This window comes from Fringilla coelebs (assembly GCF_963513975.1).
Source record: "Fringilla coelebs genome assembly, chromosome: 9".
NCBI lineage: Eukaryota > Metazoa > Chordata > Aves > Passeriformes > Fringillidae > Fringilla > Fringilla coelebs.
Window position 1 is genome coordinate 1435915 of NC_140067.1, and position 13368 is coordinate 1449282.

General features: G+C 51.9%; 1 protein-coding gene across 2 annotated transcripts in view; it reads right to left on the reverse strand.

Annotated features, from left to right (window-relative positions):
• Positions 1 to 13368, reverse strand: part of PDE4B (phosphodiesterase 4B) — an 85718-nt gene that overhangs the window by 51573 nt on the left and 20777 nt on the right. For both annotated transcript variants that reach the window (XM_084211040.1, XM_084211039.1), the window contains exons 2-5: positions 8352 to 8546; positions 6448 to 6484; positions 6289 to 6359; positions 1524 to 1573 (exon numbers count right to left, since the gene is read on the reverse strand). In XM_084211040.1, coding sequence (XP_084067166.1) covers positions 1524 to 1573; positions 6289 to 6359; positions 6448 to 6484; positions 8352 to 8546 — 353 coding nt within the window. The remainder of the gene's footprint in view (positions 1 to 1523; positions 1574 to 6288; positions 6360 to 6447; positions 6485 to 8351; positions 8547 to 13368) is intronic.

Here is a 13368-nt window from a genome sequence, read left to right on the forward strand (position 1 = left end):
TGCCAATAAAGGCTGGTTTTTATAAAGGCTGGGAGTTGTATGAAATCACACAATTTCCTATTAATCTCAAAAATACATCTTCTTCTTACCTACAAAGTGTCACAACTTACCAAAGCTGCAATGATCCAACTCACTTTTTAAAATTTTACTTGAGGATTTCACCTAAAAGCAGCTAAGATTCATGGTTAAAACCCTATTTACTTGAGGGGCCACAAATCCAACCTTTACAAGGTAACACAACGCTTGCTCTACAGTTCTGTGTGTCAAACACTTCATTACTAAAGGAATTTTCATATATTCCCAGCATTACAAGCTTGGATCAGCTAAAAAGTACCAAGTGTCCTACAGCTCTTGTTGGAAATAGTGTAGAAAAATATTCCCAAAATGTTAATATGTTGAGAGCAACTTTTTCCATGGAAAGTGTTAAGAAAACAAACCTAAAAATTCCTGGAAGGGCATTCTCTCCTCACTATTAGATTGTCTAACTTACATAAACAGATCCATTGAAAGCCTAGGAAATTTTCCATGGGGTTTTTGGGTTTTTTTTTTTCATACAGGCACAAATTCAAAGCTTTGCAAGACCCAGCCTTAGATCAAGTGATGAGTTGCATTCCTGCTGGCTGTGACAGAAAGGGAAGGAGTTTAAGATTATGTTGTCCAGTTTTGTTTTTGAACCAGAGGTTTCCATCTCCCATTAACAAGTTTGGAGGAACCTAACCTGGAAGTGTCCAGGACTCTGTGTGTCCCTTGAGAATAAATAACACACAGCAGGAAAGGAAATGATAGTTATCCAGGCTTCACATGCTGTGAAAATTAAGCTTTATTAGTCCCTCCAAGCATGTAATTATTGGAAGGGCTGAGATTAAACCTTACAAATGGGCACTGATCCAAATCTTATCTCCTTCTATCTGGAGCAACCTTTGAATTAGTGCAAGTAGGGCCAGCTCTGATCCTGAGCAGGGTTCTACAGACCCTCAGCCTGGCTAAACCCAGGTGTCATAGCAAATAAACCTGTCCTAAGTAATCAGATTCTGCTGCTTGTCCTTCCCCTGCCTGAGCAGCCTTCACAGTGCTGCCCACCCCACCTTGCCCTGGCACCCCCTTCCCAGCAGGAAGCCAAGGAAGTCTCACCCAGGAAAGGTTTGAGTACACAGATCACATGGAGACAAACTGAAATAAACAGAATAAAAAAAAGACCCAGCTGTGCCTGAGCCTGTTCAAGGCTCGTAGGCTGGGGCTTGTCCAGGCCTGCGCTCACAGGGACTCAGAAGAACAGCAGCTACTGTGGCCATGACTATCAAACCAAAATCATGTTCATCTCCTGTGCTAATACACCAGCAGAAACCCCAAACCAAACAATTAAAATAACAACATTTGGAGCCTGGTAGTTCTCTCCTGTGAGTTTTGCAGGAGGAACTCAGACCTGCACTGGGGAGGGGGCAGGAGAGCAGCTGTGAGCAGAACTGGGCAATAAATGTTGTGTGCCCTTGGCCTGGCAGCCCATCCCCAAATCCCACACGTACCTTGCAGGTTCACTCTGGAGACAGGTGGCTGACTCGTGGCTGGAGATCTCCTAAGAGGGAAAAAGAATTCTCTGTCAGGAGGTGGGGATTTCATCTTTCTGAACCCTGCCAACTCCCCCAGTTAAAAATCATTTTCTATTCTCCCAAAAAACCCCAAACACTTCACAAAGATTTGTTGAGCAGCACTGACGGATCTGTTAGGAAAAGCCAGAGATGGCTGCTCCCTGCCTGCTCCATAGGCTGGAAATGAGGAGAAATGTGCCACCATCCCATGCTGCCTTTGCAACTTTGTGCTCAAAATATGCCTGAAGGCAGCAAGGGCCAGGCTCTGGGGTCCCCCCATGGCCAAGGCCCTTTCCCATAAAGCTTTTCCCTACAGAGTCTGGAATGGACCCTGAAGTGATGTCAAACTGCTGCCAGGCAATGCCACAGGTAAGGTCAGAAATGTGCCTTTAAACCCTCCAGTTAACACTGGAATTGCTCCTGAACCGAGGAAGAGGATGCTGCAGGCACTACTGTTTAGCTCTGAAACAGCTGAAGGACACTTCTTGGACTCTGAGCAACAATCTCAGCAGGAATTCCTGGATTTTGGAGGGGCCAAAAGCTATTTGAAAAAAATTGGTTCAAGTCAAGCCAAAAAGGTCTGACTGGAAAAAGGTGCAGATTCTCTCCAAATGTCAACACATATCCTTGTGAGACTTGCCAAACAAAACTGTTACTTTTTCAAGCTGAAACCTTCATCAGAGACTTGTTTTCTAAAGGAGTTAAAAAGAGTTGACACCAAAATCAAGCCACTTCAGTTTGGATTGACTGCTATACTTCAGGCTGACCAAAAATGAAACTTTGGGCTTCTGCTTCTCTAAAGAAGTTTCAGATCCATTTTAACTGAAGCCAGATTTCCCCACACTCTCCCTTCTCCAACCTCCTTCCTAACCCCAAATTTCGGAGTCAGCCACTGAACTGCAACATCCATTATTCGCCAGCTCTCCTTTGAAGCTGGAATCAAAGCAGGCTGAGCGGCTCAATTGTGCTGCAATTGTAGCTCCGGGGGGTTCTTCAGAAGTGCTCCGGGAAGGCCTCGCTGCCCAGGTGAGGTCTGGAGCACAATTCCAGCCCTGCTTCCAGCCCTCCGAGGAGCCTCCCTGGCATCCAAAGGCTGTTCTGGCAGGATGTGCAGCACCCGGGCTCTCTGAAGGGTTCAGCACAGGGCACACACGCTGGGCGCTCAGTTCCCTGCAAATGTGCCCCGACCTGCCTCTGCTGAGCCTTTGAAAAGCCAAATCTCGGAATCTCTAAAAAACAGAAACTCCCCGACAGGGACAGCACGCCGCGGCTGCAGCACTCCCGGAGCGGAGGGATCCAAGCTCCGGGATCTCCAAGCCCTGAGCTGCACAGACATGCCTTTGGGGGGGTGGGGACGGACCAGCCGCTGCTCCGAACGCTATTCCCCGCTCCAGAGCCGGCACCGCTCCCGCCATCCTCAGATCCACGTGCCCATCCTGTTTTCCAGGCAGGCAGGGATGGGAGATGAGTTTTGACGGCACTGTCCTTCCTCAGCCGCCGCCGCGCTCCAGCGGCTCCCGCTGCCCGCTCCTTCCCTCCCGCCGCAGGGCATCGCACCGAGCAGGCTCCGGATGCTTCCCGACCGCGTCCTGGGCTGCAATTGCCAAACTCCGGCACTCCAAAGGCATTAATCATCCTCCCCTCTTTTCCAATCAGGAAACTGCCTCAAGAACCCTGACGTTAAAGTCCAAAAAATATGACTGCCAGTTGTTTTTTTTTTTCCTCCAGGCCTTAACATTCATATTTTCCAGCAAATATGTGGGACAGCATCCTCTTTTTCCTTGCTCGGGCCAGGAGGGGTGGAGGAGGAGGAGGAAAAAAGAGAGGAGAGTAGAAGAGGGGGTAAAGGAAAGCTGAGATTCTCATGATCCCCAGAGCAGAAGTTTAAGTAAAATGTCACATATCATGAGACAGATGATAAAATCATGAGCTGGCAGCGTGGCTGCAACCCAGCAGAGCTCTTTGGAAACTGTGCAGGAAGCTCCACAGCACCTGGAAGCACATTCAGCCATGGACTGGGATGTTTGGCATGGGGTGGTTTAAAAATTTAATGACTTTTACATTGGCCAGGCAAACAACTTTATACCTCAATCAAATCAGGGAATGCTTTCCAAAGGACACTGTAAGATGCCTGTGTGTCCTACAGGTTACACCCCCACTTCCTTCCGGCCCTGTCCAATTTCAGATTCCTCATTAGGAACTGCCAAAATGCCCGAGCTTTCCAAAAAAGCAAAGCTTAAAAAAAACGGAATATTTGAACCATCTGGGTTTTTATTAACCTCCACCTTGGAATGCAGCGGTTCCTTCCCATCAAAATTTGCCAACAAGAATCAACAGGAGGGAAAACCTGATGCCTGGATAAATAAAATATGTAAAATAAAGATGGTGAGCTCGTGGCGGGCACCAGGTGATGCCACTCACGCCTGGAGAGGAGCGAGCCCGTGGTGTCCCACTGGGGACATCCCTGCACCTCATCCTTCCCTTCTGGAGCCTGGCAGTGCCAGGGTGGGATCAGTGGGACGGGTGGGTGCACAGCAGCCCCGGTCAGGAATGAGTGATGATGGTCTGAGGCTGAGCAGCTCTCCTGGGGCCCAGCAGGCCAAAGGATGACGATGGCTGGCTCAGTATAAATAGCCAAGGGGAAACGGTGGTTCCGGACAAAGGCCTAAAAAGGAGTTTGTTTGGTTTCTCCTGTTCAGCAGGTAGGAAAAACAACATCCTCCTCCTGAGTGCATCACCTTCCTCCTTCAGAGCAATCAGTGTCAAAGGAAGTGATGTGGGATTTAGCTCTCTGGGCAGCTCTCTCGCAGCTGAGCTCCAGGATGCTGCTGCTGGGAAATCCTTGCTGTTCCCAGAGCCCCGTGTTTGGGGTGCCCCCTTGACCTCTGCCCTTTGGCCACGAACAGCTCACGTGAGATTAGCTACATTGGGCAGAGCCTGGTGCTGATAACACCAGCTTTGGGGGTTTGACCCCTCTACGGGCCAATTAAGAGTTGGACTTGATTCTGCTGGATCCCTTCCAACTGGGACAATTCTGGGATCATTACTGCTGTGTGAAGCCGTGGTGGAAATGCAGGGCAGGACCATTATGGAATGCCTGGGACAGCCAAGGTGGCCACATGACAAAGATCATGGAATTGTTGAGGTTGACAGAGACCTCTGAGATCATCAAGTCCAACTCAGCACTGCCAAGGCCACCACGGACCTGTGTCCCCAGGATTTTAAATCCCTCCAGAGATGGGGACTCCACCCCTGCCCTGGACAGCTGTGCCAGGGCTGGGGAACCCTTTCTGTGAAGAAACTCTTCCTGATATTCAAATAAACCTCCTCTGGCCAGCCTGGGGCCATTCCCTCTCCTCCTGTCCCTGTTCCCTGGAGCACAGCCCGACCCCCCGGCTGTCCCCTCCTGGCAGGAGCTGTGCAGAGCCACAAGGGCCCCCTGAGCCTCCTCTGCTCCAGGCTGAGCCCCTGCCCAGCTCCCTCAGCCTCTCCTGGCCTCCAGACCCTTCCCCAGATCCGTTTCTTTCTCACTCGCCAACCCCACAATGTGGTTTTTTTGTGGTGTGGGGCCCCAAACTGTCCCCATGGTTCATAATGGACATTTCACACAATGAAACACAATGCTCGATCCTCAGGGAGGACTTGAGGGATGAGGGGATGAGAGGTTAGGGAATGAGGGGATGAGGGGACAAAGGGATGAGGTGATGAGGGAATGAAGGGATGAGGGAATGAGGGAATGAGAGGATGAGGGGATGAGAGGCTGAGGGAATGAGGGGATGAAGGGATCAGGGGATGAGAGGATGAATGGAGGAGGGGATGAGGGAATGAAGGAATGAGGGAATGAGGCTTAGTTGGGGGATAAGGGCATGAAGGGACAAGGGGATGAAAGGATGAAGAGATGAGGGGACAAGAGGATGAGGCGGTGAGGGAATGAGGGCTGAGGGAATGAAAGGATGAGAGCATGAGGGGATGAGGGGAGGGCCGCCATGAGGGGATGAGAGGATGAGGCGGTGATGGAATAAGGGGTGAGGGAATGAAGGGATGAGGGGATGGATGCCAGGAGGGGATGAGAGGACAAGGCAGTGAGGGAATGAGGGGTGAGGGAACGAAGTGATGAGAACATGAGGGGATGAGGGGATGGACGCCATGAAGGGATGAGAGGACGAGGTGGTGAGGGGATGAGGGGATGAGGGATGAGGGAATGAAGCGATGAGAGCCGGAGGGGATGAGGGCCGGGCTGCCATGAGGGGATGAGAGGACGAGGCGGTGAGGGGATGAGAGGACGAGGCGGTGAGGGGATGAGGGGATGAGAGGATGAAGGAATGAAGCCACGAGAGCCGGAGGGGATGAGGGCCGGGCCGCCATGAGGGGATGAGAGGATGAAGGAATGAAGCCACGAGAGCCGGAGGGGATGAGGGCCGGGCCGCCATGAGGGGATGAGAGGACGAGGCGGTGAGGGGATGAGGGGTGAGGGAACGCAGCGATGAGAGCCGGAGGGGATGAGGGCCGGGCCGCCATGAGGGGAGGCCCGACGGCGCCCCCTGGCGTGGCGCGCAAACCGCGGCGGAGCCCGAGGCCATGGCGGAGCCAGAGGCACCGCGGCCGCCGCTCCCCGGCCCCGCCGCCCCCCGGCCCCGCCGCCCCTGCTCGGAACCCGCCGGCTCCTCCTGTGTACGGAAGGAGCTTAAAAAGCCAGGCTTACTTGTTGGAGGTGCCGTGTAAATTGGTGAGAAGCGTGAAGTTGTTCCTCACGCTTCTTAGGCTGGCCAGCACCTGAGGGAGACAAAACCGCAGGTGTCACCTTCTCCGCTTTAATGCTTTAGAAAAAAGTACTTTAGAGGCCAATATGCCACCAACTCACCTGGGCGAAAGGTGTGACAATCAGGTCGTCGCCATGCCTAAGGAAAAACGGAAAAAAAATTTATAAATTTCTGTACAAATTTACCTTCAAACAGAGTGAAATTCACCTCAGGGAACGAGCGCTTTCCCGAGGGGGTTTTCCTCACAAATGTACCCACGCAGCATTTAGTTAACACCACATAAAAGCTTGTTCCTAATGGAAAGGTCACCGTGTATATCCAAAACAAGCGGCTGCAGCGAGCGTTCGGACTGGGGACGCCAGGCAATAAAAGCCAGGAAATTCAAAAGTTAAGGCTCACGCTTGCACCGCGGTGGAAAAAAACCAACCGTAGTGGTGCGGGGAAAGGTCACCTTTGAATTTCCTGGCTTTTGTTGATCTCTGTCGCAGTCTCTAACCTTGTTCAGACGCCGGGCTTTGTCCGGCTGTTTTCATCATGGAAGATTTGAGCAGAAGTTGTGAGCAAAATACACCATTGCCAGCAATAAGAGGGATTTTTTTTTCTTTTTCCTTTTCTTTTTTTTTTTTTTTTTTGGTATTAGTTATGGTACTTGAGCTTGTATGGAACATTCTATATGATTTACCTAACTGAGAGATGGCAGGGTATAGAATAATTGAAAGGTTTGACTTGGGAGGGAGCTTAAAGCCTATCCAGTCCCACTCCTGCCATGGGCAGGGACATTTCCAGTACCCCAGGTGGATCCAAACTCCATCCAGCCTGGCCTTGGACACTTCCAGGAATGCAGAGGCAGCCACAGCTGCTCTGGGCACCCTGTGCCAGGGCCTCCCCACCCTCCCAGCCAGGAATTCCTTCCCAATACCCACCTAAATCTACCCACTTTCAGCTTAAATCCATTCCCCCTTGTCCTCTCCCTCCATCCCTTGTCCCAAGCACCTCTCCAGCTCTCTTGGAGCCCCTTTAGGTATTGTAAGGAGCAACATTTGGTCAATTCTATTCTTAATCCCATAATTAATAAGAGGATGTACTGAGCAAGGGCAGCAGAGCCAGCCCCAAGCTGCCAGAGGACCCTCTGGAGAGTTCTTCACCAGTGCTGGACCCTTCCAAAGAGGAATTCTCCCCACTGTGCTGCCAGAGGTCATCCCCTCATCCTCACTCGAGTATCAGCACTACTAAGTCTAAATTTAATTAAAATTGTCTCCACACTCATGGAGACTCTGTCCCAAGTGCAAACAGAGCCTTGATGGCCACAGTGGATGGACACTTCAGCTGCAGACAGCCACGAATTTGGGGGAAATTATGGGATTCCCCCACCCCAGCACACTGCTGGGAATTGTTACAACCCGCCATTTACACGAAACACTATTTGCATAATTTGGAGTGTTTCCTTCAATAAATATTTACTCAGTTTTAACTCACAGCAGGGATATTTTCTTGCAGAATTCTCGTGGATCTGGCTAATATTCAGATTTCCATTCCGTGACAAAACTTTCGCAACGGCTCAACTTTGTTTAACGAGCACTTTTTTTATAGCTGAATGGCCACTTCAAAACTTCAAAATGTGCCTTTCAAAAAAAGGGGCTGGGAATCCAGGGACACTCTGTGGATATCAATCCTTCCAAGCTCAGCCATCTGTCTCATTTCCCCCTTGGTTCTAGGGAATAGCCCCAAAACAGCATGGGGAACAGCAATACTGTAAATAAAAGCACAGCACAACTTCTCTGTTATTCCAGGATACGGCTTTGAAAGCTCTTCTGATAAATTCTGGAGAAAATGGGAATATTTGAGGGATGGGATGGGAGAGGATGTTGGCTCAGCACCTGTTTTGTGCATTCCAGCTATGCAATGTGCCAGAACCACCCATAAGCTCGTCTTCACAGAGCTCTGAGGATTAGAGCAGCACAGAAAGCTCTAGAGAGTGTAGAACACGAGCTGGATTGGTGCTTACTGTTCGCTGGGGAGGGAGGAGTTCCTGGACATGGTCTTTGGTGAGAGGTCATAGTCGCTGTCGGATCTGTAGAGGAACGACTCCCGGCGCTGGCTGTGGCCCGGGAACGTCGTGTGCAGGACGAGTCCCGACGAGGAGCTGGCCTGCGGGTCCAGCGGGCTGCGCCCCGGCGACGGGCCATTCTCCACATCGAAGCTGCGAACGGAACACACACCGCGTGTCACACTCTGCCACAAGAGGGCTCGCAGGGCACCTCAGCCCGGCTCACACCGTGTCACCTCAGCCCGGCTCACACCGTGTCACCTCAGCACGGCTCTCTACCACCGTGTCACCTCAGCACGGCTCACACCGTGTCACCTCAGCGTGGCTCACACCGTGTCACCTCAGCGTGGCTCCCACCAGGTCACCTGCCTGTGGCCACTGGAGCCACTCACCAGCCCATTTCTCCCTTCGTGACTAGAAACGTTTGCCCTGGAGGCTCCTGTGCTGGCTGCCTCTGCTCATACTTCCTTCAGCATGGATGTCTCGCAGCTCAGCACAGCTCTCAGCACTAACACACAGCAGCTGAAGAGGGCAGGGATAGATCAGAGATGGTGGAGAATCCATCCCTGGGAGGGTGGGCAGTGCCCAGAGCAGCTGTGGCTGCCCCTGGATCCCCGGCAGTGCCCAAGGCCAGGCTGGACAGGTCTTGGAACAACCTGGGACAGTGGAAGGTGTCCCGGCCCATGGCAGGGGTGGAATGGGATGGGCTTTAAGCTCCCTCCCAAACCAAACCATTCCAGGATTCCATTATTCTAAGCACCCCACTCCAACCTCAATGCCCTTTGCACAAGCCCTGGCATTCAATTTGCCAAATCTCAGTCCAAGTCTTACAAGCACAGCAGGGACTAAAGGCACCACAACATGACAACAGTCTCCAGCCCAGCCCTGCACCCATCTGCTCCGGAGCCAAACTTTTGAAACCCTGCAAGATTTGCAAGCACTTGGCAGCTGTGGGAACTGGATGCCCAAACCATGTCTTTAGCCATTCAAGGTATCAGTTCAGTGAATTTTAAACAGCTGTGCTGTAAAATGAAGGGCTGTTTAAAAACTAAAAAAAAAAAAAACCACTAAACTTTTTGTCACCTTTTCCATTTTACACCAGCTTTCTTGTGGTTTGATAGCTTGGCTGCTGTAACCCGTGGCTGAAGTCACCCTGGCCACTCCAGCAAGTGACACCCCTCGTAAACGCTGAAAATGAGCAGGTTGGCCTCCTTTGGGCCTGACAGAAACACAGATGTGTGACCATGGCCCAGAAAGCCAAGTGAGGTACAGCCACGCTCACGAGGAATTTCCTTGCCTTTGGAAGTCAGGTCTCTTACCCCATGCCAGATGTTGTCCCACCAGGACACCGGGCTGTGGTTCCTACTGTGCCTTTCTCCATCCCTCCACTCCTAAATCCAGAAGATTCCCTGAGCACAGTGGCAGGGAAGACCCCAGCTCTCCCTCCTCTCTACAGAGAGAGCTTTAACTGCAGCAGGAGGAGCACATAAAGTATTAACGGCTGAACTTGCTTGAATCCTGCAAGTTTTCCAGATTTCTACATCACTGGGATGAGCTGCTGCATTGCTGAGAAGCTGGCACAGCCAATGCCCAGCTGGGAACACCATGGCTGCTCCAGTTCCTGCTGCCATCTCCCGTGTTCCCCGTTCCAGCACCTGGAATGCTGCTGTACGGATCACGTGGGTTAGTCCAACTGAAAAGTGCTTTTATTCCTTTCCTCAAGTTCAATGTGCAGCCACACCAGCGTTCCTCCTTCTCCTTGGCCTTGATCCAGCACTCAGCCACCCATGTGCTCAGCCTGAAGTTAACAGAAAATTCCCCAAAAAGTGACCGATCCCAGAGTTTGGAGTTACCTCTGCCAGGAGTGAAGCACTCCCAGTGGCACAGCCTTGAGCAAGATACTCAAAACCCAGGAATAACTCTGCTGTCACTGCTTTTTAAGAGGTACAAGAACTGGAATATGGGAAAATACTCCCCTTGGATGATTTTAGGAAAATGTGACCCAAGATACAGAGAGCAACTGTTTAACCTTGTGTTTGTCACCAGCTGCTCCTGGTTTGCACAACACCCACCTAGAACTGTGTCCTGATGCCAGAAGTATCCCCCAAACAAACATTTGCTGGAATTAGTAAGAACTGCAATGGGACTGTAAAGTTGCCCTCTCAGAGCTGCATTTCCCACTATTTTTTTCTATTGGAAGTTAACTGCTGAGCTCTGCTGGAAAAACTTCATCACTGTGTTCAGAACACTGCACAGACTGTGAGATCCTCTCCAAAGTTTGCACACCCCACAGGCTTTGTCCAAGTGGAAAAAAAGCTGCATTTGCCCACTTAAAAATAAGGATGGCAGAGTACAAAGCACAGAAAAACCTCCCAAAATTTCTTTTCCAGTTTATCCCCAAGTAACAGCACTCACAGCAAGACACCCCCTTTATGATATAAACTGTGTTATCTAAATATATGGGCCAGAAATTTGATATCTAAAGTTCCTTTAAATCTTTCAGAAATCCCTGTCTCCATAAGAGATCTCTCTAGGACATGTGGGAGCTGCCAGCATTCCCTGCCTGACTCCAACTTGTATTATCAGATCTGTTTACCAACATTTCCCAGTGCTGGACACTCCCCAGCAATGGATTCCAGGGAATTGAGCCCTGCCAGAGCAAAACAGGCTCCAGAGGAGGAAAGGTGACAGCAGCACCAGAAGAGCTGCCCAGGGCAGTGGTGGAGTCTCCATTCCTGGAGGGATTTAAAGCTGTGCATATGGGACACTTGGGGACATGGTCAGAGGTGGGAATGGATGGATTCGATAACCTTGGAGATCTTTCCCGAGTGACTCCACCATCCCAGTGGGATGGGCCCTAGCCCAAGCAGCGCTGTCTCTCAGCAGTGTGGAGCTGGGAAGGAAGGAGGCCTTTCCCGGCTGTCTCTCCAGACTCCACGTCCGGCTCTGCGGGGGGATGCAGGAGCAGCGAGCGCAGGGAGGGCAGGGCGGGGAGCAGCGGCCGCGGGGCAGCTGCAGCTCCGCTCCCCGAAAGAAGCCAGGATCTCAGGGAAGCGAGAGGAAGGAGACGGCAGGGGGCAGGAGTTAGCTGCGAGCGGACACCGGCCCCGGACCTGTGCAAAGCTGAGCCTGAGCCGCGGTAATGAGCAGACAACGGCGAGCCAGGAGAAATCATTGTAAAACACAGCGAGGCTTCATGAGTCACTCTGCAAACAAAGAGAATTCATAACAGCAACCCCCAACTGCTCAAATGCTGCAGTGTTACTGTAACAACTACAGGATCAGAGAACTTCCCGAGCTGGAAGCGACTCGCAGGGACCATCGATCCAACTGCTGGCCCTGCCCAGGACACCCAACATTCCCACCCTGGGCATCCCTGGCAGCGCTGCCCAAAGGCGCCTGGACCTCGGGCAGCTTCGGGGCCGTGCCCATTCCCTGGGGAGCCTGGGCAGTGCCCAGCACCCTCTGGGGGAAGAACCTTGCCCAAAATCCAAGCTAAACCTCCCCTGACACAGCTCCAGCCGTTCCCTGGGGTCCTGTCCCTCGTCACAGAGAGAATAAATTGGTGCCTGTCCCTCCACTGCCCCCCGGGAGGAGCTGCAGACCCTGGTGAGTCTCCCTTCAGCCTCCTCCAGGAGGAACAAGCCCGGTGCCCTCAGCTGTTCCTCATATTTCCACTCCAAACCCTTCGCCAGGTTCAGGAACCGATGTCCCTGGATTAGCATTGCCCACCACTAGTGGGATGTGGCAAAATTTGGCAAAAGGATTGAGAAACAGGAATGTGCCATGATTTGGATGGAATTCAGAGTCATTGGAGTCGTCATCGCCAGTCAAGTGGTTTCCATGAGAGCTGCAACGCCCCACAGTTTGCTCTGGAGTATGAAACACAAACACATTCCAACCCAGCAGACCAGGCAGGCTGGAGGATTTTTGTTTATGTTGGGAATTTACACTTTTCCTGAGCATGATAGCACTGACTCTCCAAGAAGGTTCACCATCTGCTTTGCCTTCCCAGAGTCATTCCTGAGGACATTGCTCCCCGTCTCCTAACTACAGTACCACCTTCATGATATCAAATATTTCCAGAGGTTTGGGCAGAGTTTGTTAATTATAAATCTCCTTTTTGAGATTCGTGAGTCCCACCAAGACATCCCTCAGGACTCCTAAAACCACGAACAAGGAAAAATGCTGTTTCTTCCATTGCCTGGCCGCTCTCTAACGCTGTGCACCTGTTCCCCATTATCTGAACAGCTTGCTGCTTTTCCTAAATAATCTCCCATGTGGAAAGGGCTGTGCTTGAAACCATCAGCACTTAATGGCCCAGGATGGGACACATGGAGCCAGGCACAGCCCTGGCAGGGGCACAGGGCTCCCTGGGGTGACAGTCACAGCTCCATAGACATTACTGACCTTCTTGCCCTCCCGACCTTCTCCCACTTTGGGAAAACACTGTTACTCTTAGGAACCCCTTAAAAGTTCAAATCCCTCTGCTGGGTTTGTCCCTCATGGGGCTCTTGACTTTTTTATCCAGGTGAGGCCCCACCTGCAGAGCTGCCTCCAGCCCTGGCCTCCAACATCAGGAGGACCTGAAGCTGCTGGAGAGAGTCCAGGAGGCCCCAGGACTGTTCCAAGGGCTGGAGCCCCTCTGGAGCCAGGCTGGGAGAGCTGGGGGTGCTCACCTGGAGAGGAGAAGGATCCAGGGAGAGCTCAGAGCCCCTGGCAGGGCCTGAAGGGGCTCCAGGAGAGCTGCAGAGGGACTGGGGACAAGGATGGAGGGACAGGACACAGGGAATGGCTCCCACTGCCAGAGGGCAGGGATGGATGGGAGACTGGGAATTAGGAATTCCTGGCTGAGAGAGTGGGCAGGGGCTGGGATGGAATTCCCAGATTTGCTGTGGCTGCCCCTGGATCTCTGGCAGTGCCCAAGGCCTGGACACTGGGGCTTGGACACTCCAGCAACCTGGGACAGGAGAAG